Consider the following 11,481-nt stretch of genomic DNA (forward strand, 5'->3'; position numbering starts at 1 on the left):
TAGAATGATGTAAAATATGTTAAGCAAGTTATTTAGATAATTATATAATTGGTTATCTGATTTTACAGCAAAATATATCAAATTAAAAAAAAAAATGTATCTAGTTGATGTTATTATTTATGAAATGGCAGACATCTCACCTAAAAACCTTTTTTTTTCAAAACTTTATTCAGCATTACTTCGGTAACTGGTTATACTAAATTTTTGCTACATTAGTGAAGAAAGCAAGACAACTTATTAAAATCACACGTGATTATATTTTGTTTATGTGAATAATAATTTAAAGTTTTAATAATTTATAAGGTATCAAACTTTTAAGTTGTGGATAGATAAGTGCTGATGGTTATATATATATATATATATAACAAAAAAAAAGTTTCTAGATCAAGAACTAATGTACTAGCTCATTTTATTACATAATGTGTAATAATTTAAATTTGCTTAAATTGAACCTGAAATTGATTCCTGGTGCTGAACAATTACAAATTTACATTGAATTTAATTTTTTATTCACTTGATTACTAGTTTTTCAGCCCTGAGTTCCTGAGGTCTGATGAAAAATGGATGGTGGTCTATTTGTACATAAAGAAAAGTGAAAAATGAAGAAATCATATTACAAGAGAATTAAAGATAAAGTAGTGATAATGGAATCGGTGATATTTTGCTTACAACTCTGTTAACAGAATAAAAAATGTAACCATCAGTTTTTTTCTTTCTGAGTAGTAAGAACTACTCACAACTGGTAAATCTGTTAAAAAATCTGGTGTGAACACCACATGACTTCCTTGTACACCTATTAAATTACATATACACATTTTTTGCTGCGCTTATTTCATTTAAAAATAAGATAAAATATTCCAATTCTTTAATAAAGTGGACAGTTACACAATTGCTGAAATATTAGTTTTGTTAACATCAAATATTTATACGATTAGTAATTCAACTATGTTACATGAAATATTAGGATAGAGTAAAAGTCCCTTTATTATTCGTATTACTAGATCAGTATGATTCGTATCTTCGTGAGTTGCTGATTAACAAACTTTTCAGATTTCTTGTGTGTCGTATAAATAAAAGTTAATAATAATTAAATTATTCCGTTTAGCGAACTCCTGTATACTGGTTTCAAATTGTTCATTTTGACCTTACAGTGTAAAATTTCAGTTTTTATTTTTAGGTTCGGTCAACTAAACGCCCAGGGTGTTTATGTAGTCCAGGTTGAGTTAAGTGAAGTTATGCAACCCCAGTTCGAAGCTGGTTTAAAGTCACCCACGTTTGCCAGTCCAGGTCATGTCCTGGAGGTGTTGGAGCTCTGTTTGGGAACCATGGAGGGGGCTCGATAGATGTAGAGTTCAAAAATCCCTTTCTCGATTTCAGTCTCGGAGGGGGTGGTCGCTCCATCTTGTACATTGTATGTCGTGTATCGAAAGATTGTCTGAACCGATCAATGTACTCGGCTTCAGCTCGACGTATTCCAGGTTCATACATCCCGTTATTAAACGACTGGTCTCGTTCAGCGCTATATCAACCTTTTTGGTGTGTGTTGATCTGTTCCACACAGGACATGCATATTCGCCTGTTGAATAGCACAAAGCTCTAGCTGTCGTCGACAGGACGGTTGTCTTAGCACCCCATTTACTGCTTCGTAGTTTCCTCAGGAGATTGTTCCTCGTATTTACTTTCAACATTGTGCTTTAACAGTGAGCCCTATGCGTAAGTGATCTGTCTAATATAACTCCAAGGTACTTTGGCGCTTCTGAGTGTTCCAGCTGCTGATCGTTCCATATAACATTCAATCGTCTTATTGCTTCCCTGGTTTTCAGATGGTACGCGCATACAATTGTTTTCACTGGATTTGGTTTTAAGGATTTTGTTTAATAATACTCAGTTAAACCGTTTAGGGCTGCAGTAAGTCTCTTCTCAACTTCTGGAAAAGTTCGATCTTGAACAGCCAAGGCAAGGTCGTCCGCATACAGGAAATGCTCGGCCTCGGGGAAGATAGGTTGATCGTTGGTATACAGGTTGAAAAGTAAGGGTGATAGCACACCGCCCTGAGGCAGTCCATTCCTATGGTTTCTCCAGCGACTTTTCTTTCCTTCGAAGCTAACATAAAAACGCCTGTTTGGTAGTAATGATTCTACTATTTTAGTTAGTTGGTGATCCCCTGTTGATATAAGTATTTTTTGTAGAAGCAGTCTGTGGTTTACTGTATCGTAAGCCGCCGATAAGTCGACGTATGCAACGCCTGTGATGAGTTTCTCCTAAAAGCCCTGTTCAATATGCTCTGTCAGCTTTAAAACTTGACCTGTAGAGTTTTTGCCCGGTCTAAACCCAGCTTGTTGAGGAATAAGTATCTGATCACTAATCCTAGGGTTATATATTCCCCAACTATTGGTCTTACTCAGAATGTTATCTGTCATCAGAATAACATCATTTCAACTTTCATTCACAAGAGAAAGTCGGTCATCATCCCCGACACCCAAAATCGAGAAAGGGATTTTTGAACTCTACATCTATCGAGCCCCCTCCATGGTTCCCAAACAGAGCTCCAACACCTCCAGGACATGACCTGGACTGGCAAACGTGGGTGACTTTAAACCAGCTTCGAACTGGGGTTGCATAACTTCACTTAACTCAACCTGGACTACATAAACCCCCTGGGCGTTTAGTTGACCGAACCTAAAAATAAAAACTGAAATTTTACACTGTAAGGTCAAAATGAACAATTTGGAACCGGTATACAGGAGTTCGCTAAACGGAATAATTTAATTATTATTAACTTTTATTTATACGACACACAAGAAATCTGAAAAGTTTGTTAATCAGCAACTCACGAAGATACGAATCATACTGATCTAGTAATACGAATAATAAAGGGACTTTTACTCTATCCTAATATTTCATGTAAGATAGTTGAATTAATAATCGTATAAATATTTGATGTTAACAAAACTAATATTTCAGCAATTGTGTAACTGTCCACTTTATTAAAGAATTGGAATATTTTATCTTATTTTTAAATGAAATAAGTGCAGCAAAAAATGTGTATATGTAATTCAATAGGTGTACAAGGAAGTCATGTGGTGTTCACACCAGATTTTTTAATAGATTTACCAGTTGTGAGTAGTTCTTACTACTCAGAAAGAAAAAAAACTGATGGTTACATTTTTTATTCTATGTTAATAGAGTTGTAAGCAAAATATCACCGATTCCATTATCACTACTTTATCTTTAATTCTCTAGTAATATGATTTCTTCATTTTTCACTTTTCTTTATGTACAAATAGACCACCATCCATTTTTCATCAGACCTCAGGAACTCAGGGCTGAAAAACTAGTAATCAAGTGAATAAAAAATTAAATTCAATGTAAATTTGTAATTGTTCAGCACCAGGAATCAATTTCAGGTTCAATTTAAGCAAATTTAAATTATTACACATTATGTAATAAAATGAGCTAGTACATTAGTTCTTGATCTAGAAACTTTTTTTTTTAATATATATATATATAACCATCAGCACTTATCTATCCACAACTTAAAAGTTTGATACCTTATAAATTATTAAAACTTTAAATTATTATTCACAAAAACAAAATATAATCACGTGTGATTTTAATAAGTTGTCTTGCTTTCTTCACTAATGTAGCAAAAATTTAGTACAACCAGTAATGCTGAATAAAGTTTGGAAAAAATATGGTTTTTAGGTGAGATGTCTGCCATTTCATAAATAATAACATCAACTAGATACATTTCTTTTTTTAATTTGATATATTTTGCTGTAAAATCAGATAACCAATTATATAATTATCTAAATAACTTGCTTAACATATTTTACATCATTCTATGAAAGGGTAAAAAGAAAGTAATCAAAGTTGAAGTAAAAAGAAGAAAAAATTAAGGATTTGTTTAAATTATATGACCCAACATTGTTTTATATATTTTACACCTCTGATAATAAAACAAAGTAAAAATTATTTTGTACAGGTCTTTAATCGGTATAATATGCTTAATTTCAGGAATCAGACAATCTAGATGTAAAACGTAAAGTTAAAAATGGCATTAAATGTGAAACATTTGAAAATTATGAAAAACAGAAGCCACCTAAAATAAATGATACTGATGTAGAAAAGGAAGAGGGCAATAGTAATAGTGTGATAATGACTGGGAAGAAGAATTTGAAAGTGAGAAGAAGGAGGATGAAAAGGTAAGTTTATTTTTATTCAACTATCTTTTTAATGTGCCAAACACATTTTCATGAATAATAATTATCATTATAGACTGAATGATTGATTCATATGAGGTACTTTTCATATTTCAGTACTTTCCTAATACGTAGAAGACAGCTGCACATATTTTTCATTCAGTGAGTTTATCTGTTGCTTGTTACATTTCTGAATCATCAGCTTCTCAATTAGCAGCAAAATATAACTTTTGCAGCCAGTCCTTAAACTGCAAGCTATTCACATGGAAAGGAAAGCACTATTTTTTTTTTTTACTCTTGACATAAATAACGATTGTCAACAGTTTGATTAGTATTTTTATAAAAGGAACAACTTTATGTTGTCAGTGACATATGTGTTTTGGTACATTTATGCATACTAGTTTTTCTTATTCGTTATGATTTTATACCGGCAAATTATCCAATTAAATATTACTCCATTACATAGTATGACATAATACTACATCAACCTTTCACACCACCTTCTCTAACAGAAAAATACTAATAATATCACAGAGGAAATACCCTGTTTGTAAAATGTATACAGCATATTCATTATTTCCAGTTCATTTATATTTAAATGCCTCCATTTAAAATGACTAATCTAAGAATTATGATGAAATTACAAGTAAATGCAGAATTACTTAGTTTTTATAATCATAATGCTAAACATAATCATAATTGTTTTTATAAACATATTGTTTAAAATTTTCATTTAAAAGAATCATTGAAAAACCAATTAAAATGAGAACTGTTATTAATGATTAACTTCACACATTGGAAATTAAGAACCTATTCTCATGTTATTAAACTTGACAAGTAACCTTGTTTTCAGTATTTGCATGTTACAGGAAATCAATCAATCATCAGTGAGATAAGTTACTTAAAATAGGGAAATTTTTTTTAAAAATTATATCTAACTTTACATCAGCAGTTATATTAACAAATACATGTTTTATTATTCGTTAAGTTAACTTTATCAATTTACTGGTTTATTAATGATCTATAATTTATTATTATTTTTTATTGTTTTAGGAATCCAGTGATGATATTAATGCATCCAACCAATTATACTTTTGCAGAATTTGTCGGCAGCATTTTCGCTATAAGATTCCTCTAAAACGCCATATGCAAAGAATTCATCAAAAGAAAAAGCCTACTGTCTACAGTTGTACACCATGTAAGATAGCTCTTTATACATCTCGAAAGTTTTCAGAGCACTTTAAAAGCTGTCCATTTGGATACCTCCAAAAAAAAATATTTATGTCAGCAGTGCGGTAAGGTATACCAGAAACTATACAGAAACATTCTGTTGCTATACAGAAACATTTAAATCAACATGAAGCTGCACACGACAAAACTAAACAATCTTTTGCTTGTAGTCTTTGTGGCAAAGAATTTACAAAACACAGAATACTAACTCATCATATTTCAATGCATAAAGAACTCTGGCAGAGTTGTAAAGTATGTAAAAAGCCATTTAAGAAAGCTAATGATCTCAAAAAGCATATGATAACAAAATACCATATTTTTGCGCAAAATGTAAAAAAGGTTTTCTTGAAAAAAATCAATTTAAGAAGCATAAGAAACGGTTCCACAAGGCAAAAACCAACATGTACTGGATGTTTAATTACTAATCAACTAATATGAACATAAGTTTATGAAAACTACTGACAGCATAAAATCAATAATAGAAGCAACTTTTGAATCAAAAAAAGTTAAATTAAAAATTATTCACATTAAAAATTTGTTTAAAGTAAGAGAAATATGTTACAGGAAAATGTTATGTTTAATTAAAAGAATATCTTTTATAATTTTCTTTATTTTAGTAAGATGTAATTATTACTGTGCTTAAAAAACAACTTGATAAATTTGTTTAGAAATATAAAATTTGTTCCATATTGGTCATGTTGACTTTTAAACTTATTTTTACAACCCATATACATTCTATTAATATTTTATTACTGTGCTGTAACTTTTAACAGGTATAGTAACATTCAATTTAACCATGCAAGTAAGAAAAACTGATCCAAAAACATGGCAAACTAATAAGAAAAGCAGTTTCACAGAAAAGTAAACAAAATTTTTTTCTTAAATGATTATAACTTTTCATATAAATATTAATAATACTTTACACATTTAACCTAATCAATATGTCATTGATTAATAATTAAGTAGAAATTTCTGAAGAATGGTCTTTTCCAACAAATATATTTTATATTTATAGATGTCTAATTAATCTTTGAACGGAATACCTGCAGAATTACTGTGCAGTGTACGTGAGGAAGAGATAGATACATTATACAAACTGGTGTGTAATATTTACAAAAAAGGAGAAGTTCCATCCGACTTCAAAAAGTGTTATAGTCATGATACCAAAGAACGCAAGAACAGATAAATGTGAAGAATACAGAAAAATTAGCTTAACAAGTCATGCCTCAAAACTCTTAACTAGAATTCTGTACAGAAGAATTGAAAGGAGACTGGAAGAAGTATTACCAGAAGTCCAATTTGGTTTCAGGAAAAGTATAGGAAAAAGGGAAGCAATTTTAGGCCTCAGATTAATAGTAAAAGGAAGATTAAAGAAAAACAAACCGACATACTTGGCATTTATAGACCTAGAAAAGGCATTCGATAACGTAGACTGGAATAAAATGTTCAGCATTTTAAAAAAATTAGGGTTCAAGTACAGAGATAGATGAACAATTGCTAACATTTACAGGAACCAAACAACAACAGCAATAGTTGAAGAACATAAGAAAGTAACTATGTTACATTTTAATGTTTACATAGAACTAACAGTTTATGATGTTAAAGAACAATTTAGATTTGGAGTAACAGTACAAGGTGAAAAGATAAAGATGCTACGATTTGCTGATATAGTAATTCTAGCTGAGAGTAAAAAAGGATTTAGAACAAACAATGAACAGCATAGATGAAGTCCTACACAAGAACTATCGCATGAGAATAAATAAGAACAAAAAGAAAGTAATGAAATCTAGTAGAACTAATGTAGATGAACCACTGAATATAAAAATAGCGAGAGAAAAGATTACGGAGGTAGAAGAATTTTGTTATTTTGGAAGTAGAATTACTAAAGATGGATGAAGCAGCAGCGATATAAAATGCCGAATATCACAAGCGAAACAAGCCTTCATTCAGAAATATAATTTGTTTACATTAAAAATTAATTTAAACATCAGGAAAACATTTTTGAAAGTATGTTTGGAGCATAGTTTTATATAGAAGTGAAACTTCATATAAAGATCGGAGGACATGAGAAAAAAAGATTAGAAGTTTTTGAAATGTGGTGCTATAGGAGAATGTTAAAATCAGATGGGTGGCTAAAGTGACAAGTGAAGTGGTGTTGCGTCAAATCGATGAAGAAAGAAGCATTTGGAAAACTATAGTTAAAAGAAGAGACAGACTTACAGGCTACATATTAAGGCATCCTGGAATAGTTGCTTTAATATTGGAAGGACAGGAAGAAGGGAATAGTTGTACAGGCAGGCAATGTTTGGAATACGTAAATCAAATTGTTAGGGATGAAAGATGTAGGGGGTATACCAAAATGAAACGACTAGCACTAGGTAGGGACTCTTGGAGAGCTGCATTAAACCAGTCAATAACTGAAGAAAAAAAAAAATATTAATCTTTAAATACAAATAACAGATAATTCTTTATATAGTAACAATGTAAATAGTTTTTAAAAGTGATGAAATTTTTAAATTAAGTTTACATATTACTGTTGGCAGTGTAGATGTTATAATTCTGAATAAATAACATTACCAGAAACACTGACAGGTTAAAAACAAGAACAACCCTTTTATTATTATATTTTTAAAATATACAACTAATAATCATGAATAATTAGGTGAAATGAACAAAGAAAACAGTTCTAAATGAACATGCAATCCTACTACACAATGCTATGTGTTTCCAAAATTTGCCAAAATTTCTTTATATTATTAATGTTTATATTATCAAAATAAGGTTATATTATTTTAAAAAATACTCTATGCAGTAAAAAGAAATGGTGAGCGAGTGTGAACTTAAATCAAATTGCACTTTCAACAAATGGACAGGATATTTGATCAGTCAAATATGTGGCAAAAAGGTGAATCTCACCAGAAACTATATAAAGTATAAGATAATCAACACAGCTATTATTAACTGTATAGTGTGCTGCTACTATTAGAGTAAAATAATTAGGCGTGTGGTTGGACAAGCACTGGTCCTTTACTAGACACGTTGAGGAGGTGGCAAGAAAGTGCGAAAATGTGATGCAGATGCTCAGCAAAATCATTATAGTTATAGCTATGTTATAGCTCAGGTGCCACCCATAGATTTACAAGCACATATGAGAGCTTCAATAGTGGCCAGACGATTCAAAAAGGAAGCAACTGACAGTATCTACATGGTTTGGTGTGACAGATGGCAGGATTCAGACAGAGGAAGGTGAACCAATGGGTTCATCAGTGACATCAGAAACTGGGTGAACATTCAAAAGAATGATAGTGCCGGCAACGAATTCACCCATTTCCTATCTGGACGTGGATGTTTCCAGGACTATCAGTACAGGATGGACAGATACCATACAAGTCGCAGTCATCGATTGCGGCGGGCTGGATACAGCAGAGCAGGTGGTGTTCTTTTGCTCTAGATGACGCGACTTGAGTAGTGCTCTGGGAACAGGGTGTGGAGAGGGTCAACAGTATAATCGAGGTGATGTTCAGAAATAGTAACAAATGGGAATGCGTCTACACTAAGATCGCAACAGTGATAGAAGAGAAGGCCAATGAGGAGAGGTGATAACAGGCTGAGGAGATGAAAATCGATAGAGACATGGAGTTCAGTGATGGGTGATCAAGGGGGAGCCAGTTTCTGCAGGTGAACGGTGGAGACTCCTTGGAGTTGTCGTTCATCAATTGTCCCCTGGGGACACCTTCCAGTCATCCAGATTCAGATAGTAGAGTGCCTGGGTGATCATGCAGAGGCTCTACATACCACATGGTTTAGATCCGGCCCCTGCATAAGAGGGGAGATTTTTTAGCAAGTGAGAGCCCCGCACTATGGTCGTGTGGGCCTGGCAGAGCTTTTTCCTCCCCCTGCAGAAACAAAATATAACCAAATATCTTCTTTTTCTTTTTTTTGACATTCAGTTTTGTATTAGTTTTGGTATTTAGTATTAGTTTTTTTTTGTTCATCGTTTTTGTTTTGTTTTTTTATTTATTTATGGTGTTCTGAGTGTTTTGATGTTTAATTTAGTGTTTTACTAGCCATTGCTAAGGTCTGTTGCCAGCCTACCAACCGTAGGCTTTCTGGTAGGCTAACGGTTGGCCTTCCCACCGTAGTTATTCCTTGTCTTTTCGTCACTGGTGATCAGAACTAGATCTCCACCCAAAAGGTTACGGGCGGGACAATGCCATTTGTAGCGTTGTTAAAGATAATCCTTTGACCATCGTTTCCAAATCGATTGTATAAATTTTTGGAGTAGTTGCCAACGACCTAATCGTGTAATTTCAACCTTTTGATAACTGGGTTCAGGTAAAGATGTGAGAGGACATCCAATGATAAAATGTCCCAGAGAAAGTGGTACTGGATCTCTTTGGTATGTGGAAATAGCAAAAATAGGCCAAGAATTATGACAAGCCTCAATATGTAAATACAATATAAAATTCCTTAAAGTTAGGAAAATCTGACACTTTTGATTGCACTTTCCAATAGACCACCTAAATGAGAAGATGAAGGAGGAATAAATGATCAACTAATTCCTTATGATGTAGAAAAGGTTTGAATATTTGTTTTAAATTTGTCTAACTTTAAAAGTTGATACAAGTTGTACAAAATATTTCTAGCAGAATGAAAGTTAGCATCGTTATCAGAAAATATTTTAGTAGGTATACCTCTATGTGAAATGAGTCTTTTGAAGGCAGAAATAAACTTTAAATGAATAGCTTTAGTGGCTAAACATAAAAAGCGCTATGTAAGCCTTAATGTTTTAGATCTCTGTCAGCCTTGACGAATTATAATTGAGTTATTATTATAACTGAGCAAGAAGAGAATGCTATATTGGTATTGAGTTTTTGCATCAAATGTAAAACAAGTTAAACACTTACAAACGATTGACAAAATGATTCTTTTTGAATTTATTATCCAGTATCTCTGTCGCAATGAATGATGTGTTAATTGTATACCAGTGTGTAAGAGTATACAGTGATGATAATTACCAGTGTGTGATAATTACATAATGTACGCACTCTAATGTAATACGATAGGATGTTTAATGTGATATTGTAAGAGAGAACATTGAAGTTTGCCACCTATATGGATAAGACCTAAAATCATCCAAAAATGGATCTAGTGAACTAAGCTTACTTTGTTTATCAATGACCTGATTGTTTTTAAGATTCTTTATCTCATTATTGAAATACATGGACTGTGATTGTTGTAGTAAAAAGTAGAGTATGATTTAATTCCTTAGTAGTTAAAGTACTAAAATTACATTCAGACGGTTTTGATTTAATATTGTGAATGAATCTGAAACAGAAATTAATGTTCATAACAAAGCATGTAAAGATGAAAACCTTTGTGTGTAATGGCATGCAACAGTAGATGTACATGAAATTAACATCGTTTTACGCCTTTCTAATAAGCATTCAAGACTTAAACTATCATTGAACAGAATATTAAGATCCATTGGCCAATGGGAAAAAGATTGTAATAGCCAAGGAGGACCATGCTACCACAGTGAGATATCAAGTAACTTTCTTGGTGAGCAATCTCTAGACTATACATCTGCTGTCTTATCAGAGGATATGATGTAATGCCAATTGGTGATTGAAATATTTTGTTAAATTTCAGAAACTCTGTTACCTATAAATACCTTCCAACTCGAAGAATGTCCATGAATCCAACAAAGTGCTATGGTGGAATCCATGTATAGTGTATCTCGTCAAAGTATATCTTTAATGCAGTAGATACCTTCACAAATAAACGTGAAAGTAGTAAACAACTACAGAGTTCAAGTCTGGATAATGTGATTTGTTTTTAGGGGGCTAGTTTTGATTTAGAATATAGTAAATTAGATGTATAATTACATATATGGTTGGGAGTATAAAGTGCGTATATCAAGGTAACAACCGTAGCCCATAAAAGACATCAGAAAATCCATTTAAGTGAATGGAATGAATTTTACTATTATAAAACTTAATGGATCTAATTATGTTAAATGACCCAAATGTAAATGATTAAACAATGA

General features: G+C 32.1%; 1 protein-coding gene across 1 annotated transcript in view; it reads left to right on the forward strand.

The window, feature by feature from the left end:
- The window catches only part of LOC142331931 (ATP-dependent RNA helicase DDX54-like), a 33,112-nt gene extending 27,029 nt beyond the window's left edge, over window positions 1-6,083 (forward strand). The window contains exon 3 of the mRNA XM_075377984.1: window positions 5,256-6,083. Coding sequence (XP_075234099.1) covers window positions 5,256-5,501 — 246 coding nt within the window. The 3' untranslated portion in view covers window positions 5,502-6,083. The remainder of the gene's footprint in view (window positions 1-5,255) is intronic.
- Window positions 6,084-11,481: the final 5,398 nt, after the last annotated feature.

Source organism: Lycorma delicatula, chromosome 11 (assembly GCF_047948215.1).
Source record: "Lycorma delicatula isolate Av1 chromosome 11, ASM4794821v1, whole genome shotgun sequence".
Taxonomy (NCBI): Eukaryota; Metazoa; Arthropoda; class Insecta; order Hemiptera; family Fulgoridae; genus Lycorma; species Lycorma delicatula.